The sequence below is a fragment of the Bubalus bubalis genome, chromosome 1 (assembly GCF_019923935.1).
Source record: "Bubalus bubalis isolate 160015118507 breed Murrah chromosome 1, NDDB_SH_1, whole genome shotgun sequence".
NCBI lineage: Eukaryota > Metazoa > Chordata > Mammalia > Artiodactyla > Bovidae > Bubalus > Bubalus bubalis.
Genome location: NC_059157.1, coordinates 102,364,279 through 102,385,852, shown reverse-complemented (window position 1 = coordinate 102,385,852; position 21,574 = coordinate 102,364,279). Strand labels below are relative to the sequence as shown.

At 35.9% G+C, this 21,574-nt stretch overlaps 1 protein-coding gene across 1 annotated transcript in view; it reads left to right on the top strand.

Moving 5' to 3' along the window:
• The window catches only part of SLC9C1 (solute carrier family 9 member C1), a 106,588-nt gene that overhangs the window by 75,396 nt on the left and 9,618 nt on the right, over window positions 1-21,574 (top strand). Inside the window, exons 19-26 of the mRNA XM_025283972.3 lie at window positions 1,244-1,295; window positions 2,523-2,671; window positions 8,143-8,268; window positions 9,549-9,647; window positions 10,173-10,346; window positions 17,691-17,822; window positions 17,956-18,141; window positions 20,923-21,046. Coding sequence (XP_025139757.2) covers window positions 1,244-1,295; window positions 2,523-2,671; window positions 8,143-8,268; window positions 9,549-9,647; window positions 10,173-10,346; window positions 17,691-17,822; window positions 17,956-18,141; window positions 20,923-21,046 — 1,042 coding nt within the window. The remainder of the gene's footprint in view (window positions 1-1,243; window positions 1,296-2,522; window positions 2,672-8,142; window positions 8,269-9,548; window positions 9,648-10,172; window positions 10,347-17,690; window positions 17,823-17,955; window positions 18,142-20,922; window positions 21,047-21,574) is intronic.

Genomic DNA, 21,574 nt, shown 5'->3' with positions numbered 1-21,574 from the left:
CCTCCAGTTCCATTCTTCTTTCTCAAGATTGCTTTGGTTATTCGAGGTTTTTTGTATTTCCATACAAATTGTGAAATTATGTGTTCTAGCTCTGTGAAAAATACCATTGGTAGCTTAATAGGATCATCACCTCCGGACTGCCAGGTCCCAGTCCATTAAAGGACCCCAACAACAGATGAGAAAAATGAAGCCAATTTAATGATTATGTCCAAAGTCACATACAGAGCTAGTTAACAGCAAACAGAATGCTAGGGCCTAAGTTCTATATCTTATTTTTCATTTTCTCAATTGAGTCAGATTAACACTGAAGTCAGATTAACACTGTGCCCCTAAATTTATCATCGAGTGAAATTAGACAGTCATCTTTCAAGATAATTTAGAACATTTTAATGCTATATGTCATGTGCCCAAAGTTCTGTAGTTGAGAACATTGAACACTCAATATGTAGTTGAACACAAATCACTGTATCTTTTCTCTATTCACCACCTGTAACTTTAAAACAACTTTGCTGAATTTTGTTACCTTTTATACTCACTCATACTGAGGATACACAGTAGGAAATACAAAAGAACTTGAATATTTAAGATATTGGCCAGTTTCAGTCTTCATTTCTGCTCTCAAATATTTTGGTTAAAACTTCTATCTCATTTAAGGTTGAAAACCACATGTATTTCCTAAATTCGGAGATTCTCAAAAATTGAATGGGAAATACCTCACATGCCTGTATTTTTCAGAATCAACAGTATCCTAAAGTAAGTTACTTTAAGAAAAAATATATGACTTACCTTTGGGCTTCTCAAAATCAGCCTAGGTAATGCCACTTCTCATCCTCTCCACCACTCTTGCTGGAGTAAAATAAAATTCATTGCACAAAATTCTCAGGTGGCACTAGTGATAGAGAACCCACCTGGTAATGCAGGAGACACAAGAGACATGGGTTCAATTCTAGAGTCAGGATGATCCCCTGGAGGAGGACATGGCAACCCACTCCAGTATTCTTGCCTGAAGAATCCCATGGACAGAGGAGCCTGGAGGGTTACAGTCCATAGCGTTGCAAAGAGTTGGACATGACTGAAGTGACTTGGCACACATGCACAAAATTCAATTCTAATTCCAGAGAAGTTTCCATCATATTTTTCTTGACAGTTATTAATTTAGGTAAAAAATTAATAAATTGCAAATGTAAAGGCTTTTTATAATAGTTTGTTTTCCAATAGGAATAATATTTCTTTTGTTCCGTAGATGTTATTAAGGAGGGTAACGAAGAACACAGGACATGCTATGAAAGAACTAGGTAGGTACCTCTCACCTTAAAGATCTAGCATGACCATGTGTTTATCATCATTTCTTTAGAGAGGAAATGGTTTTGATAACTAAACTGATCTTTGAGGAGATCTACTTATTATCAATAATAAAGTGAATAACTCCAACAATCAACATGATCATATCTTTGACTGAATGAGAATAGTGTAATATTACCCCTCCACATTTGTTTTTTCTGCCTTATGTGACAATGAAGACCTTTTCGTTTCTGTTTAAAGAAAACACATTAGCATGCCATGATTGTGCATGTCTTTATCACACTATAAATTCTATTTTCTTCCAAATGTACTATCTTGAGCAACACAAGGAAAGAAGTTATTATTTTTCTCCTTTTGCCACAGAGTTGCCATCTGAGGATTTAGGCTTTAAAATGAGTTGAAATCAGAACAGAATTTCATGGAATTGCTGGTTTGGCTGCTAGAAGGCTCAGTGCTCAAACATGACAACAGCCTGTTCTCTGAATTGTGCCAGGTCATGGTCCTAGTGAAAGACAAATCCTGGGAGTGAGACAGACATCTCTACAGCATACTGTTTATATGTTCAGAAAAGGGAGTTTGGTACCAGATGGTGGACAGTAAAAGAACACAGCAAATCTGCAATGAGCCCAATCATGAGAGATCTTTCACAGCAGATAGTTGTCAAGCCAGACAAGAGGTCATGACAAAGAAAAACTCCTAAGTGGATGAAACTCTCATGGGCACCCAGGAATCCACATCATATTAGCAGAAGAACATAGATGGATGCATCATCTAGATGCCCAGGCAGGATGGGTGGAAAGGACCCAGAATGAGTGAGAGGATTTGATCAGAAGCCATGTTTAAGCACACAGTCTATCGTCAGAAATCTTGATTCAAACAGAATAAAAAACTGGGTCATAAACTTTAGACCTAGAGCCCAGGAGAGCCTCTCAGTGTCCAGTTTAGGTGCATTAGTATAACTGTTAATCCTAAGACTAGGGTTGTCTGTCCTTCTTCATGGGCTTAGACACAGTATGGGCTGCCAACAAGGAAATGTCAGGCAGAACTCTGCAATTATGGGTGAATTTTGATTGATTGCAGAAATCTCTTTAGGGAGAGATACATTTCCCTGTGATAAGGGTTGTGCTCCATGGGTTTAGAAAATAAATATTAGCTTACTGTCCACATGAAATATTTAAGCAATGTCCTATTTCATTTGAAAATATTTTGTTATTTTTCAGGCTACTTAGAGTATGATCACCCAGAAATTGCTGTCACTATGAAAACAAAGGAGGAGATTAATGTCATGCTCAATTTGGCTAGAGAAATTGTTAAAGTTTTCAGATTAAAAGGCATTCTTCATAAAATTGAAAGTTCTGAAATTAATAAGGTATGGTGGAATACTTTCAAAGCAAATATACTTACTTGATAGTAATTTATGATCTTCAAACCTGCTTTCAGTCCTTTCCAATATAGGCCATTTCTGCAATGTAAATGCATAACTTAAAATAACTGTCTAAAGAAAAATACCTACCAGAAGAGCTTCCTTCCTGAAACTCTAGTGGTCACCTTCTCTTTCCTTTCTTGCCACAATGAGGAACCACATCTTTCTATGCTTTGTACCCAAAACAAAGGTATAATGAAATCTTTCCTCATCCTAGGCTAGACTGGGTATTAGTATGTTCCTGGCAATTATCTGTGACACCAAAATAATTTTCCCATAGAAACTGTGATTTATAAGAACACTCAATTATAGGGTAAAAATTAATTAAATTTTCTTTCTTCAAGTTGTTTAAATGGTATTGGGAAATGTAAAAAGATAGAGAGGGTCCCAACTCATTCTGTAAGTATAAAATTTATGCCCCAAATCAGGAAAAAAATAAAGCTATTATACTTGTGAATACATATATAAAGCTTTTTTTTCTGTAATAGTAGCTAATTGAATCTGGCAGTATAGGCAAAGCATGATATGCTATAACTAAAAAGGTTTTGTCTCCCAAAATAGCTATATAACTACTTATTGAGAGATCAAAGAAGACAAGTCATATTCAGAATGTTCAAAGGCTAATAAAAGAAGTAGCAATTCTTAACTAGATAAAGAATATATATTAAAAATATGAAGCAAACATTGTATTAGATGGCAAAACATTAAGCAATATTCCCATTAAAGTCAGGAAAAAATAAGAATGAATAGTTCATTCCAAGTAGTGAAAGCTGTGTTTGTAGGTCTTAGCAGAAAAACAAAAGGAACTTTAAACATGAAAGTTTTGGAGAATGGACAAAACTATTACTGTTTATTCATTGTTTAATCTAAAACCCTGAGAATTAACTTCAAATCAATAATATGGGACTAATAAAATAGTTCAACAGGGCTTCCAGAAACAAGATCAACATTTAAAATATTCCACAACTAAAGAAAATGTGGAAAAATATTGTATTCACAGTAGTAATTAGAAACTCTAAATCCTTAAGCTTGAACTCAAGGTAAAATATATGTAACACACAAGTAGCAGGAACTAAAAGGCACATTTAATCAGGTAGAAAAACAAGTCACCTTGAAAACAGAACTGTGGAAATTATATTATGTGAGGAACGGAAAGAAAAAAATTGGAGAAAAGTGAACAGAGTCTAAGGGACCAGTGAGAAACCATCAGTGGACCAACATATGCATTGTAGATGTCCCATGAAGACAAGAGAGAGAGGGAGAAAGGAACAGAGAGGAAATTTAAAGAAGTATTGGCTTAAAACTTTCTAAACTTGATACCAAGCATGAATATTAACATCTAAGAAGCTCAGTGAACTTCAAGTGAGATGAACTCAAATAGACCCACACCAAGACATATTATAACCAAATTGCTGAAGAGAACTTTGAAATCAGCAAAAGATTAAAAACTCATCACATACAAGGGATCCTCAATAAGATCATCATCAGATTTCTCATCAGAAATTTTGGAGACCAGAAGAAAGTGGGCTGATATGTTCAAAGTACTAGAAGAAAAAAAGTAGTCAACTAAGAGGGCCTCCCAGCTGGCTAAGTGGTAAAGAAGTTGCCTGCCAAGCAGAAGACACAGGTTTGATCCATGGGCTGGGAAGATCCTCTGAAGAAGAAAATAACAACCAATTCCAGTATTCTTGTCTGGGAAATCCCATGGATCCAGGAACCTGGCGGGCTACAGTCCCTGGGGTCGCAAAGAGTCAGACACAACTTAGTGACTAAACAGCAGCAGCAGAAATCAACTAAGAACCTTATATCCAGCAAAACTGTCTTTTAGAAATGAGAGGAAAATGAAGACATTCTCAAACAAAAGCTGAGGGAGTTCATTACCACTATACCTGCCCTGAAAGAAATGCTAAAAGATGTCATGCAGATGGAAATGAAAGGACACTGGAAAATAACTCAAATCCATATGAGGAAATAAAAACCTCAATAAAGGTAAGTACATGGGCAATTATTAAAGCTAATAGTGTTGTAATAATGGTGTCTGACTCTACTTTTTGTTTTCCACATGATTTAAGATGCTAATACATTTTATTTATTTATTTATTTTGGTAGGCTGAGGTTGATTTCTTTTTTTTATTATTTTATTTTATTTTTAAACTTTACAATATTGTATTAGTTTTGCCAAATATCGAAATGTATCCGCCACAGGTAAAAAGTAACTATTTGTCTAAAAGCTAGCAGTATTATATCTTTGACTTATAATGTTATACTTTGTTTTCTACATAATTAAAGAGATGAAAGCATTTAAAAAATATTCGTTTATGTTTTGGATAGACAACATACAAAGATGTAATTTTGTGATGTCAACTACAAGGGGTAAGGATGGAACTGTTAGAGGAACAGAGTTTTGTATGTTATGGGAGTTAAACTGGTATAAGTTCAAATTAGAGTGTTATATTTTAGAATGCTAAATGTAATCCAACATCCGCTGGATCACGGAAAAAGCAAGAGAGTTCCAGAAAAACATCTATTTCTGCTTTATTGACTATGCCAAAGCCTTTGACTGTGTGGATCACAATAAACTGTGGAAAATTCTGAAAGAGATGGGAATACCAGACCATCTGATCTGCCTCTTGGGAAATTTGTATGCAGGTCAGGAAGCAACAGTTAGAACTGGAATGGAACAACAGACTGGTTCCAAATAGGAAAAGGAGTACGTCAAGGCTGTATATTGTCACCCTGTTTATTTAACTTCTATGCAGAGTACATCATGAGAAACGCTGGACTGGAAGAAACACAAGCTGGAATCAAGATTGCTGGGAGAAATATCAATAACCTCAGATATGCAGATGACACCACTCTTACGGCAGAAAGTGAAGAGGAACTCAAAAGCCTCTTGATGAAAGTGAAAGTGGAGAGTGAAAAAGTTGGCTTAAAGCTCAACATTCAGAAAATGAAGATCATGGCATCCAGTCCGACTACTTAATGGGAAATAGATGGGGAAACAGTGGAAACAGTGTCAGACTTTATTTTTGGGGGCTCCAAAATCACTGCAGATGGTGACTGCAGCCATGAAATTAAAAGACGCTTACTCCTTGGAAGGAAACTTATGACCATCCTAGATAGCATATTCAAAAGCAGAGACATTACTTTGCCAACAAAGGTCCGTCTAGTCAAGGCTATGGTTTTTCCTGTGGTCATGTATGGATGTGAGAGTTGGACTGTGAAGAAAGCTGAGCGCCGAAGAATTGATGCTTTTGAACTGTGGTGTTGGAGAAGACTCTTGAGAGCCCCTTGGACTGCAAGGAGATCCAACCAGTCCATTCTGAAGGAGATCAGCCCTGGGATTTCTTTGGAAGGAATGATGCTAAAGCTGAAACTCTAGTACTTTGGCCACCTCATGCGAAGCGTTGACTCATTGGAAAAGACTCTGATGCTGGGAGGGATTGGGGGCAGGAGGAGAAGGGGACATTAGGGGATGAGATGGCTGGATGGTATCACTGACTGGATGGACGTGAGTCTCAGTGAACTCCAGGATTTGGTGATGAACAGGGAGGCCTGGCGTGCTGCGATTCATGGGGTGGCAAAGAGTCGGACACGACTGAGTGACTGAACTGAACTGAACTGACTGAAATGTAATCCCCATGGTAATAAAAAGGAAAATAAAAAATTACATTAAAATGGGCAAGAAGGGAGTTTTGAATGTTTCACTACAAAAAAATCAACTAAATACAGAAGACAGTAATGCAGAAAATGAGAGGCAAAGAAAGATACAAGATAATGATAAGACAGTCTAAAAAATGGTAGAGGATATTTTCAAAATAAATGTATCCAACAAAGGGCTTATTTTCTTAATATATCTTACAAATCAATATGAACAAGACAGAAAATTCATGTTTTTTAAAAAAAATCAGCAAAAAGTTTGAACAGGCACTTCCCAACAGAGAATATTCTAGCACCCAGTAAATATAAGAAAAGATGCCAAGTGTCATCATCATAAGCTTAATGCAAATAAAAAACCAAAATAAAATACCAATATATACAATCATCAAAGTACTTAAAATTTTTTTTAAAAAGCCTGACAATACCAAATGTAGGCAATGATGTGGAATAACTGGAACATTAGAAAGGGAGTATAAACTGATGCAATCACTTTGGAAAATTGTTTGGCAGAATTTACTAAATTTGGACATATACATATCTTAAGACACAGAAATTAAATTATATAATCAGGTATACAACAGAAATGTGTACATATGTACAGTGAACAAACACTCATAGCAAGTGGCTTTTCAAAAGTTCCAAACTGGAACAGCCCAAATGTCAATCAACAACAGATAAATAAAGCTGTGGTATATTGATAAAACATAACACTAGACAACAGTGAACATGGAAAGAATTTTTGCTCCTTGCAACATTATGGTTGGATGGCATCACTGACTCAATGGACATGAGTTTGAGTAAACTCTGGGAGTTGGTAATGGATGGGGAGGCCTAGTGTGCTGCAGTCCATGGGGTTGCAAAAAGTCAGACACGATTGAGCAACTGAACTGAACTGGACATTATAGATGAACTTCAGAAACATAATGTTGGACAAATGAAACACAAACAAGTACATACACTGATTTCATGCAGATACCACTCGAAACTAGACAAATGCTAAACCATGGTAATAGAAGAAGAGTGTTACTTTGGGGTAGAAGTAATGACTAGAAGAGAACATCAAGGAGGATTCTAAGGTGCAATAGATGTTTTTAATCTTGGTTATGGTTACGTAGATGTTTTTATGTTGTAAATGTTCTTTGAGTGGACATTTAGGATTTGTGCACTTTTGCATGAGAAGGCAATGGCAACCCACTCCACTACTCTTGCCTGGAAAATCCCATGGATGGAGGAACCTGGTAGGCTGAAGTCCATGGGGTCGTGAAGAATCAGACACGACTGAGCGACGTCTCTGCTGCTGCTGCTAAGTCACTTCAGTCGTGTCCGACTCTGTGCAACCCCATAGATGGCAGCCCACCAGGCTCCACCGTCCCTGGGATTTTCCAGGCAAGAGAACACTGGAGTGGGTTGCCATTTCCTTCTCCAATGCTTGAAAGTGAAAAGTGAAAGTGAAGTCGCTCAGTCGTGTCCGACTCTTTGCGACCCCATAGACTGCAGCCTACCAGGCTCCTCCATCCATGAGATTTTCCAGGCAAGAGTATACTTCAGTAAAAAGATTTACTTTCAAAAATAATCTATGACTTCAGAATAATGATAACATAGAAAAATGCTTCAAGAGGGGATAGGTTGAAGTTTTCCATGGAAAAACAGAAATCTCAGGAGATCAAGAAAAGGAAATGGTACAAAATCATACTTGTTTTAAACATTTCATTAACACCAGTTTTGTTCATCTACTTTCTTAACTTTGGTGGTTTTAGATAATAATGGCCAAAAAAAGAGACATACTTGATTTTCAACCTACATATAAACCTCTTACTGTTGAAGAAGCACTCTATCATATCCCATGGCTAGATAAAGACGAAGAACATATAAGCTTTATTCAGGTAATATTTGTATTCCCTGCTAATAATATCTTTAATGTACCAATAAATGATCTTTTAAAAATTAAAGGTTTAGCCATGATACTCTTTGTTATTGTTGATTACCTATAGAGTAAAATCAAAATCAAAATCCCTTTGAATGACATGCAAAGTTCTCCCATAATCTGCCCCCTACCTATCTCTCCATCTTTACCTTTAGTTATCCATATGTCATATACCCCAACTCAGAGGGAAGGGTAAAGAATCTGCCTGCAGTGCGGGAGGCCCAGGTTCAATCCCTGGGTCAGGAAGATCTCCTGAAGAAGGCAATAGCTACCCACTCCACTATTCTTGCCTGGAAAATTCCATGGACAGAGGAGCCTGGCAGGCTACAGTCCATGGGGTTGCAAAGAATTGGACATGACTGAGTGACTAAATACTTTCACTTTTGTTTCACTCATGATACCCCAAGAACTTTATGCTTTTTAAATTCCATTCCTCTGCGAGTGCTATATACTGATCATAAAATGTTTTCACCAACGCCCCCACCCCCACCCCACCAAACTGCCTCTGCTTATTTCTTCTCTGGAAACATTCTCTAAAAAGCAGGCTTTTTAGAGTCAAATACCAGTAAAAAAAAAAGACCAACCTATGTTTGGAGGACCAAAGATGTCACCATTGCATCCAGTATACACCTTTATTATAGCATAATTACATTACAATTATTACCTTTACACCTCTTCCCACTTCTATAATTTTTACCTCATCAAACTTTTGACTACTCAGTGCCTATCATGTTGTACCCATACTGGGTGTTCAATAAGTGTTTCTGGGATGAACAAATAAATGGATTTAACCTGTTCTTACTATATCTAGTAAGTTCCAAAAAACCAATTATATTTTTTTCACCTGGTTAAAATATTTTGAATGATTGAATTTTTATTACCTCATCAGCTGTTTAGAGCATGAGTATGTCTAAGACATATATGTACCATTAGCTTGTATTTATCCAGATTATTTTTCGTCCAAAGAAATATTTTCACCTTTCCATATATTCTAATTTCTTAGATTGTTTTCTAATTTATGTATAAATACCCAATCTGAAATTACATATATTCATTAATATCTACTTTCTCTTTTTTAGTCATAATTTCTATTTTCTCTTACAAATTTATTACTAATACAATGTCTCAGATCTTTTTGAGTAATATTTACTTTAAAAGCATAAAACTTTTATTAAAATGTAAACTCTAATCACTGCTAAAATATTATTTATAGCTTATGTATTTGGTGACATTTTTTAGGAAAGATCCAGAGTTGTAACATTTGATTGTGGAAATGATATATTTGAAGAAGGTGATGAGCCTAAAGGAATTTATGTAATTATTTCAGGCATGGTAAAGGTAAGGCAGAGATATTTATAAATGCACTTGTGAGCATTAGTTAAAAACATTACATAATTGAGAATAAATATCTTTAAATGGTAAGAATTTTATTAATCCTTTTTTTAGGACAGCAGCTACCATCCAAACAACAATTGTCTTCCTCAAACACAATGAATGACAGCAGCTATCACTTGTTAAGCCATACTTTCCCACAGATAACAAGAAACTTTAAAAGGATCAGCATTAAGGTTGAAAGTTATAAAATAAGCTGTTATTTATCTTATATTTGAGTTAGGCATTCAGCTATTCTATGACAGGTATTAATTGGTTGAGTTGGTAGAATCAGAAAGATGAGAGTATTTAAGAATGTTGTTTCCAAGTCATCACTAATTTAATAAATTCACTTTAAAGTTATGAGTAATACATATTTTCAGGCAATATGTAAATATTAAAATTGTTAAAGGGAAAACCCATAAATTAAATAGTTTTGGTAAGTTAACTGGTACATTTTTTTTTTTTTTTTCTTTCTTTGTTCTTGAACAGCTTCAAAGATCAAAGCCAGGTTTGGGAATTGATCAAATAATCTGGGAGTCAGAAGAGAAAGATTACCAGATAACTTATACAGACTTTGTGATCAGTGGGGCAGTAATAGGAGAGCTAAACTGCTTGACTAATGCACCCATGAAATATTCTGCCACCTGCAAAACTGTAGTAGAGGTCAGAAAATGTCACCTTATGTCTTATTATAGCCTGTTAAATATCTAGTACCAAATTTAAAGTTATTTTTGTACTTGTATATGTTTGTAGTCTAGTGAAAATATTTTAAGAAATAGGAATAATAAAGAAATAAAACTTGTTACAGAATTTTATGTACACAATGTAATGTCCTAGCAAAATGGTTTGCAAAAGTTAACCTACCATATTGGAACAAGGATTTAACCAGAGAAACTGGTTATATGAGATGTCTCATGGGAAATTAGATGGGATATGTTAAATGTCAATACCATAATTTGGAGGGTAAAGAAGGGAAAAAGTCAAAGAGCTGGGATTTATTAATAGAAAGTTGAGCACAGTGAACAGAAATTTCTGACACACAATTCACAACAAAATCCTCAAAGCAACAGGGGCTCCCACTGGCCTAATGTGAATCCTAAAAGAACAATGACTGTAAATAATAAAACCACAAACATATAAAAATTCATAAGTTGATAATGGTATCAAGTTTTTTATTTTAAAAAGATTGCTAGGATATCAACTTATGTCTCTGAAAATGGATTGCTTATTTTAAAAAAGAAATAATTAAACATTTATCTTGCCTTTCCTCTATGAACTCTTTCAAGGAAACTACAAAAAAAAATAAGATGAGGAAAATTATTCTGATAGAAGAATTCAAGCCAATAAATGTAGAATAAGAGAATTAAAATATCTCCATTTAGTCAGCCCAAATGAAATAATGGACCTATGCAATAACCACCAATTGATACTAGAACTACTGAGTGGAATGTTAGTGGAACACTTTATAATGAAAAAGCGTGCTAACATCACCTACGGACAATCTTAGCATCACTAAAATAATGGCAACTGGGCATCACATGCTTCATGATCTGATGCAACAGAAGTACTAGCACCATGGACTCTTGCACAAGAAAAGAGAAAACCTGAATTCTAGTTCCAACCAGTTTACAGAAAATGCAGGAAACAAGTTCTAATGAGGTGGATGAAACTGGAGCCTATTATACAGAGTGAAGTAAGCCAGAAAGAAAAACACCAATACAGTATACTAATGCATATATATGGAATTTAGAAAGATGGTAACAATAACCCTGTGTACGAGACAGCAAAAGAGACACTGATGTATAGAACAGTCTTATGGACTCTGTGGGAGAGGGAGAGGGTGGGAAGATTTGGGAGAATGGCATTGAAACATGTAAAATATCATGTATGAAACGAGTTGCCAGTCCAGGTTCGATGCACGATACTGGATGCTTGGGGCTGGTGCACTGGGACGACCCAGAGGGATGGAATGGGGAGGGAGGTGGGAGGAGGGTTCAGGATGGGGAACACATGTATACCTGAGGCGGATTCATTTTGATATTTGGCAAAACTAATACAGTTATGTAAAGTTTAAAAATAAAATAAAATTAAAAAATAAAAAGATAAAAAAAAAAAAAAAGAAAATGCAGGAAACAAGTTAACCGACACCAAGAGAGAATAATTAGCTAAATCTAGAGTGTGGGATGTCAACAGGCCAATAACCCATTTATTTTTTAACAAATCAAAGGAATAAAAAGGGAAGAAGAAGGGGAGGAAGACGGCAAAGGAAAATTTTGCCTCTATCGTTCAACAATGCATTTTAGAATATTTATAAGTGAAATTATATGATATCTGACATTTGCATAAAAATTCTCTAGCCTTTTGCTTCTGAATATAAGGAAGTTACTGAGAACATAGTGGCACACTTACCATAAATAATCATAACTTGACAAAATATATGAGGCAAATATTTTGAACCATCGGAAAACAGGCAGTGTTAAGTCCGGAAACCTCAAGAGCAGAGAAACTCATGAGATAAGCTCCACATCCACCTTCACCCTCTGACTGAGACAGTTTCTGACTGCAGTTCAATAAGAATCCAAAAGGAAAATAATGATCCTGCTGCGCTGAGATGGGAGAGATTAGAAATTGTGGCAGCTAAAGTAGATTGGAATCTGTAGGGTGGGGCATAGGATCAGAGTTCACAGAGGGAGACCTGAGCAATCTGTGTGGTCCACAAGTCCTTGGCTGAGGTATAGGCTGCAAATGCACAAGGTGAGACAAAGCTACATTACCAGATTGCTAAGAATGGAACAGAGATGTTAAAGGTCAAGGAGTATCAGGGATTTGAGGTATTTTAATGTTCTATCTTGATAGAAAAGAGAGACTTTTTAAAACCTCTGGCACGTAGGTGAGCGCATAGGTGAGAGCAAATATCATGGCCTAGTAAGACTAACTATAACTTGCTAAAACAAGCCTGAGAGCAAGCCTTGGCAGACTTCAGTTTGGAGGTTAAGTACCATGAAATTACACAATCATGGGAAATGCCTAGCGTTTTCTACTGATTAAACAAAACAAATCGTAAAACACAACCTATACAAAGTCAAGGTTATCAGACAGTGAATGAAGGGGTCTACCGCAACAAACATCAGCAATGATCACAGGAAGATAACAGAACCTGGCTATCAACAATTTATCTTCAGGAATCATGAATTACTAAGCAAGCAAAGAAACATGAAAATGTGACCCTTAATGTGGAAAGGGGGAGTGGAACAACCCTGAAATTACCCAGACTATGGACTAAATGAAGATACTAAGAGCTAAGAATAGATTCAAAGAACTAAAAGGAAACATGTTCAAGAAACTAAAGAAAAATATAATCTTTATGAGAGAAGACATAGGAAATATTCAAGAAAAGAATCAAATGAAAATTTTAGAACTAAAAAGAGTAGTTTGGGGATGGCAGTAAAAAAGGTCAAGAAAGGAACAATAACCTACTAGTAAAGGCGAATATATGAAGCCTGTGGATCAGTCAATTAAGTTATTACAAGATTAAAAGACAAAAAAAAATGTAAAATTAACTAGGACTAGAATAAATAGTTAGGGATATGATATCAAAGACATAAAGCCTGGGAGAAGTAAAGAAAGTAATTTTAGGATATGTTTGAACTTAAATGACTATCTGTTTAAAACAAGTAGATCTAGTTACAGGTTAACATATATGAACCTGCTAGTAAGCACAAGTCAAAAACCTACAATAGACACACATAAAACTAGAGAAAAAAGGAACAAAGCATTCCTCTAAAGAAAATCATCACGCCACAAAGGAAGAAACTAAAAAAGGAGAAAGGGACAGAGAAGAACTGCAAAAACAACCAGAAAACAAGTGGCAATAAGCACACACCTATCAGTAATCATTTTAAATGTCAATAGACTAAATGCTCCAGTCAGAAGATATGGGTTAGGTGACTGGATAAAAAACAATGCTGATTACCAGAGACTCACTTCAGAGCTAAAGATATACACAGGCTGAATGTGAAGGGATGGGAAAAATGTTTCATGCAAATAGAAATAAGAAAGCTGTGTAACAATACTCGCATCAGGAATATAGACTTTAAAACAAAGTATTGATTTGTTAGGAATGTTAGGTCCATGAATCAAAGTAAATTAGAAGTGGTCAAACAGGAGATGGCAAGAGTGAACATGGACATTTTAGAAATTAGTGAACTAAAATGGACTGGAATGGGCAATTTTAATTCAGATGCCCATTATATCTTCTACTGTGAGCAAGAATTCCTTAGAAGAAATGGAGTAGCCATCATAGTCAAAAGAGTCCAAAATGCAATACTTGGGTGCAATCTCAAAAATGACAGAATGATTTCTGTTCATTTCCAAGGCAAACCATTCATTATATCACAGTAATCCAAGTCTATGCCCTAACCAATAATGCTGAAGAAGATGAAGTTGAACAGTTCTATGAAGACCTACAAGACTTTCTAAAACTAACACCCCAAGATGTCCTTTTCATCATGGGGGCCTGGAATACAAAAGTAGGAAGGCAAGAGATACCTGGGGTAACAGGCAAATTTGGCCTTGGTGTACAAAATGAAGCAGGGCAAAGGCTAACAGAGTTTTGCCCAGAGAACGCGCTGGTCATAGCAAACACCCTCTTCCAACAACACAAGAGAAGACTTAACATGTGGACATCACCAGATGGTCAATACCAAAATCAGACTGATTATATTCTTTGCAGCCAAAGATGGAGAAGCTCTATACAGTCAGCAAAAACAAGATCGGGAGCTGACTATGGCTCAGATCATGAACTCCTTATTGCCAAATTCAGAATTAAATTGAAGAAAGTAGGGAAAACCACTAGACCATTCAGGTATGACCTAAATCAAATCCCTTATGATTATACAGTGGAAGGGGGTAATAGATTCAAGGGATTAGATCTGATAGACAGAGTGCCTGAAGAACTATGGAAGGACGTTCATGACATTGTACAGGAGGCAGGGATCAAGACTATCCTCAAGGGAAAAAAAAAATGCAAAAAGACAAAATGGTTGTCTGAGGGGAGCTTACAAATAGCTGAGAAAAGAAGAGAAGCTAAAGGCAAAGGAGACATAGATTAATGGAACAGAACAGAGAATCCAGAAATAAACCTATGTGCTTGTGGTCAACTAATCTAAATCAAGGCAAAAATATTCAATGGAGAAAATACAGACTCTTCAATAAGTGTTTCTGGGAAAACTGGACAGCTACATGTAAAAGAATGAAATTATAACGTTTTATCACACCAAATACAAAATTGAAAATGAATTAAAGACCTAAATGTAAGGCTGTAAACTGTAAACTCTAGAAAGGATCATAGGCAGAACACTCTTTGACATAAACCATAGCAATATTTTTTTGAATATGTCTCCTAAGGCAAAGGAAACAAATGCAAAAACAAGCAAATGGTACCTAATTAATCTTAAAAGACTTTCCATGGAAAAGGAAACCATTGACAAAATAAAAAGGCATCCTATTGATCAGTAGAAAATATTTGCAAATTGCATGATCAATAACAGATTAATATCCAAAACACATAAACAGCTCATACAACTCAATATCAAAACAACTCAATTATATAATGGGCAGAAGACCTGAATAGATATTTTTCCAAATAAGATATACAGAAGGTCAACAGGCACATGAAAAGATGCTCATCATTGGTAAATATCAGAGAAATGCAAATCAATATTACAGTGAGTTATCACCTCACCTCTGTCAGAATGGGTATCATCAAAAAGTCTACAAATAACAAATATTGGTGAGGATGTGGATGAAGAGAATGCTCCAAGGTCTCCCTGGTGGCTCAGTAGTAAATAATCCACCTGCCAATGCCAGAGACGCAGGTTTGAGCCTTGGGTCAGGAAGATCCCCTGAAGAAGGAAGTGGCAACCTACTCCAGTATTCTTACTTGGGAAATCCCATGGACAGAGGAGCCTGGCAGCCTGCAGACCATGGGGTCACAAAAGAGTCAGACATGACTTAGTGACTGAACAACACCACCACCAACCTACACTGTTGGCAGGAATGTAAATTTGTGCCACTATGAAAAACAGTATGGAGGTTGCTCAAAAAAACTAAAAACAGAGCTATCATATGATCCGGGAATTCTGCTCTTAGATAGGTATTGAAGAAAATAAAAACATGAATTTGAAAAGATCCATGTTCCTCCATATTCACAGTAGTAGTATTTATAACAGCCAAGATGTGAAAGCAACCGAAATGTCCATCAACAAATGAATGGATAAAGAAGATTTGAGATATATATATATAGATAGATAGATAGATACACACAGTATTACTAAACCAAAAAAGAATGAAATTATGCTATTTGCAACAACATGGATGGACTTGGAGGGTATTATATTTAATGAAATAATAGAAAGACAGAGAAAGACAAGTCCTGTAAGTTATCACTTTTATGCGGAATCTAAAAAAATAAACAAGTTAATATGACAAAACAGAAACAGATTTACAGAAATGGAAAACAAAGTAGTGGTTATCAGTAGGGAGAGGAAAGGGAGTAGGACAAAATAGGGCAACCCACTTCAGTATTCTTGCTTGGGGCCTAAGAGGTACAAACTACCATGTGTGAAGGATATATTGTACAGCACAGGGAAGAGAGTCAATAACTTTATTTTTTTTAATTTTTTTAAATTTTATTTTTAAACTTTACAAAATTGTATTAGTTTTGCCAAATATCAAAATGAATCCGCCTCAGGTATACATGTGTTCCCCATCCTGAACCCTCCACCCTCCTCCCTCCATATACCATCCTTCTGGGTCGTCCCAGTGCACTAGCCCCAAACATCCAGTATAGTGCATCGAACCTGGGCTGGCAACTCGTTTCATACATGATATTTTACATGTTTCAATGCCATTCTCCCAAATCTTCCCACCCTCTCCCTCTCCCACAGAGTCCATAAGACTGTTCTATACATCAGTGTCTCTTTTGCTGTCTCGTACACAGGGTTATTGTTACCATCTTTCTAAATTCCATATATATGCGTTAGTATACTGTATTGGTGTTTTTCTTTCTGGCTTACTTCACTCTGTATAATAGGCTCCAGTTTCATCCACCTCATTAGAACTGATTCAAATGTATTCTTTTTAATGGCTTGAGTAATACTCCAGAGTCAATAACTTTAAATGGAGTATAATCTATAATAATAATATTGGATCACTATGTTGTACACCTAAAACTAATAAAATATTGTAAATCAACTGTGCTTCAGGATTTAAAATTGGGCAATGGATTTGAACAGATACTTCATAAAAGAATATACAAATGGCCCATAAACATATGAAGAAGATGCTCAATATCATTAGTGCTCAGAGAAATACAAATTAAGATCATGATAAGGTATCACTATATACATACTACATTGGCTAAAAATACATAGATTGAATGCAAAGTATTAGCAAGGATGTAAATCAGCTGAAATTCTCATAAGTGGCTAGTTAAAGGGTAAATGTTACAGCCTCACCTGAAAACAGTTTAGCAGTTTATTATAAATACACATTTACTATATTACCCAGCAAACCTACTCATGGCTGATTACCAAGAGAATTTTAAACCAACAAACACAATCTCTTGTGTCTTCAGAGCAGTTTATCCCTGAGTCAATAGTCTAATCACTGTTAGTACCAGAATTTTATTACTAACCAAAACATTTTCTCCCCCCAAATAATGTTTTTAGAAATACTTATAAGTCTTTGTTTTCTATTTTTTTCAGAATCTATAAGAACAATAAAGAAGTCTCATTAAATCATGCAGCCTTTCAAAACTTAGTATATGACAAGACTGTAAAAATATTTACTAAATAGATACATTTTATTAGGTTTCCAGGCAATAAAATGAATCTGCATAATTTAAATATTATTAGATTTAATGTTACATGTATATGAGAAAATCTCATTTCATTGAATCGTGAATGCACAGAATGAAATAGTAAGTTGACATCCTCTTTTTTCCAGACATGTTTTATCCCCAAAAATCACTTGTATGATGCTTTTGAACAATTTTATCCTCACATTGAATACAGAATGTGGCTAAAACTTGGACTTTCTATTACTGCCAAAAAAATCAGGGAACATTTATCTTATGAGGTAAGAGGTGCTTATGTGAAATTGTCCTTCTCTCTGAATGAAAATGAACTAAAGTATTGTTAGAAATTAACTCTTTAGGAATTTATATTAATCTTTATAAACAATAGGCTATGAAATTGTATTTTTCTTATAGGATTGGAATTACAAGATGCAATTAAAACTCAGTAACATTTATGTAAAAGATATACCAAAGAACACCAAAACTGATATCTATGATGAAACAGTAATTTATGTCATCCTCATCCATGGAGCTGTGGAAGATTGTCAGTTGCGAAAAGCTTATAAGGCTCCTTTCTTAATTCCTATAACATGTCATCAGGTAAAGAAATATTGATTCATATCTTCAGGTCAATATTCCATTTGTCCAACAATGAGTTAATAGTAGAAAAAGTGTCACTTTTCCACCTTCCCATTCTCTCCCATTCCCCTACCACTCCCTGAATGCACACACAGCACACACACTCCAAGTTCACTGATTGCTTTAGCACTGGGTAGCCCAAACACCAACCTGTTCCTATTCACTATCAATGAATCAGGCCAAGCTATACATTTTGGTACAATTGTAAATAGCAAAAGAGGACCTATTCAGTTCATGTACATATTGCAGGACTACTCTCTCTGGATTATATCAACAGTGCTGTAAAAAGGTTCTTTCAGTCCTAAGCTGAAGTATTACTGGTATTTCTTCAGCTACTTTGAAAGTGAATGTAAAAATAAAGGATGTTCTCATATTTAAGCTGTTGAGTTATGTGTATGCTTAGTTGTTCAGTCATGTCCAACTCTTTGCAACCCCATGGGTGTAGCCCAGCAGTCTCCTCTGTCCATGGGATTCTCCAGGCAAGAATCCTGGAGTGGGTCGCCATTCCCTTCCCCAGGACCTGGGTCTCCTGCATTGCAGGCAGTTTGTTTACTGTCTGAGCCTCTAGGGAAGCCCAATTAAAATGAAAAGCTGTGCCATGAGAAGAAAGAGAGAATGAAGGAATATTGTAGTATATGTATGTGTTTGTGTGTGTATGTGTGTGTACTGGGGTAGAGTAAGAGAGGTACATGTCTAGGAGAATCAGAGGACACATAAAATACTGCTAAAGAAAGTAAATTGAAAGAGAGACCAAGAGTTAATTAAAGTAAGCATATTTTTTAGGCAACTATGACAGAAACAGTGCTAGATGCTAGAGTGATCAAAACAAATGAGTCTTGCAACTTACCCTCAAGAGATCTCTCAACCAAGCAAAACGATATATATAAAAATAGACACATAAATGTTTACAGCTATGATCAGTTCAGTTCAGTCACTCAGTCGTGTCCAACTCTTTGCCACCCCACAAACCGCAGCACGCCAGGCCTCCCTGTCCATCACCATCTCCCGGAGTCTACCCAAACAAACCATGTCCACCAAGTCGGTGATGCCATCCAACCATCTCATCCTCTGTTGTCCCCTTCTCCTCCTGCCTCAATCTTTCCCAGCATCAGGGTCTTTTCAAATGAGTCACCTCTTTGCATCAGGTGGCCAAAGTATTGGAGCTTCAGTTTCAACATCAGTCCTTCCAGTGAACACCCAGGACTGATCTCCTTTAGGGTGGACTGGTTGGCTCTCCTTGCAGTCCAAGGGACTCTCAAGAGTCTTCTCCAACACCACAGTTCAAAAGCATCAATTCTTCAGTGCTCAGCTTTCTTTATAGTCCAACTCTCATATCCATACATGACCACAGGAAAAACCATAGCCTTGACTAGACGAACCTTTGTTGGCAAAGTAATGTCTCTGCTTTTGAATATGCTGTCTAGGTTGGTCATAACTTTCCTTCCAAGGAGTAAGCGTCTTTTAATTTCATGGCTGCAGTCACCATCTGCAGTGATTTTGGAGCCCAGAAAAATAAAGTCTGACACTGTTTCCACTGTTTCCCCATCTATTTGCCACGACGTGATAGGACCGGATGCCGTGATCTTACTTTTCTGAATATTGAGCTTTAAGCCAACTTTTTCACTCTCCTCTTTCACTTTCATCAAGAGGCTTTTTAGTTCTTCTTCACTTTCTGCCATAACGGTGGTGTCATCTGCATATCTGGGGTCATTGATATTTCTCCCGGCAATCTTGATTCCAGCTTGTGCTTCTTCCAGCCCAGCGTTTCTCATGATGTACTCTGCATATAAGTTAAATAAGCAGGGTGACAATATACAGCCTTGACATACTCCTTTTCCTATTTGGAACCAGTCTGTTGTTCCATGTCCAGTTATGATAGAAGTGCTTAAAAGGTAGATATGGGACACAAGAAAAATATATTGGAGATATGAGGAATCCTGAGCTGAGAAATGGTCATAAGAAAAATTTCCACATGGATACTACTAATCTGATAGCCAGTGAGAGGAAGTGAAACATTATTCTTAACTATGGTGCTTCCTACCTCTATTCCTGAATACGTGATAATAGAGCTTAGGGATGCTGGATTGGGAATTTAGATAACCAAGAAAGAGATTCTTTAGGCAACCCAAACCTGCCCAACTCTGTCTACTGTCCTGGGCATAAAGCTCTCCTCACTGTGGGTTTGATTGGAAGATGTCTTGAAATCCATTGACATTCAGACTTTCTTTATGCCAGTATGTAGAAAAATACTCTGGGAGATATTTTAAAGAGTCGTGGATGATTAAGTCTTCACTGTTTTTCTCATTTGTAATAAAAATGGATAAAATAATTTAAAATCAGTGAGAGCATATAGAATATTGACTTTCACAAAGCTAACATACCCAAGTATTTGGCTATATCTAATGTCTATTTGGGCTTCCCTGGTGGCTCAGATGGTAAAGAATCCACCTGCAATGAGGGACACCTGGGTTCAATCCCTGACTTGGGAAGAGCTCCAGGAGAAGGGAAAGGCTACCACTCCAGTATTCTGGCCTGGAGAATTCCATGGACTGTACAGTCCATAGGGTCGCAAAGAGTCAGACAGAGCTGAGAGACTTTCACTTCACTTCACTTCAATATTTATTTACAATGTCATATTTCAGGCCCAGATATTTAGAGAGGGTCTGAGATAGTAGCTTACTAGAGAACATTTAATTGTTAGATTTTTACTTAGAAATTAGCTTGTAATCTGTCGATTTTCAGATACAAGGCACTGAAGATTTCACAAAGGTAACAATTGTTCAAACTTCGATTTATTCAAAAAGATTCAGGTGGAACACTAGAAAGTATATAGCTTCACATAAACCAGCTGATCCAACAACATCAGGTATGTAAGTTAGAATTCTTTGAATAATTGGGAACTTATTTTTCTTTTATGAAATAGTCCTATAGTATTTGGAAACTTGTATGCACTCTGCCTAAAGTATTGAGGAATCTTTTAACTGCCATATTTGATATCCAATGTGTGAATTATGACTGAGAATATATAAGTTATAGTTAGAAATTATTCTATATTTAATCTATAAAATAAATACATAATTATAATAGGTATCATATATTATAAACATTATAAGTATATAAAAATAATATGAAGAAAAGATTGATGAGGAAATTTCTAGTTCTTTCCAAAAGTTAAAATATTTTATATAGCAGTAATAATGAAAATGCTGTTGTGTTGTCTGAATAACAGAGATATAAATCATAGAACTGAATAAATAACCTTATTATAAGCCTATTCTCTGTACAAATTTTGCATGAATGAAACTGAATCATAATATAAATGATTATTTAATAACTGCTATAAGCTAGTGATTAAAATTTGGAAAATAAATTTGAGATAGTTTTAAAAATTGAG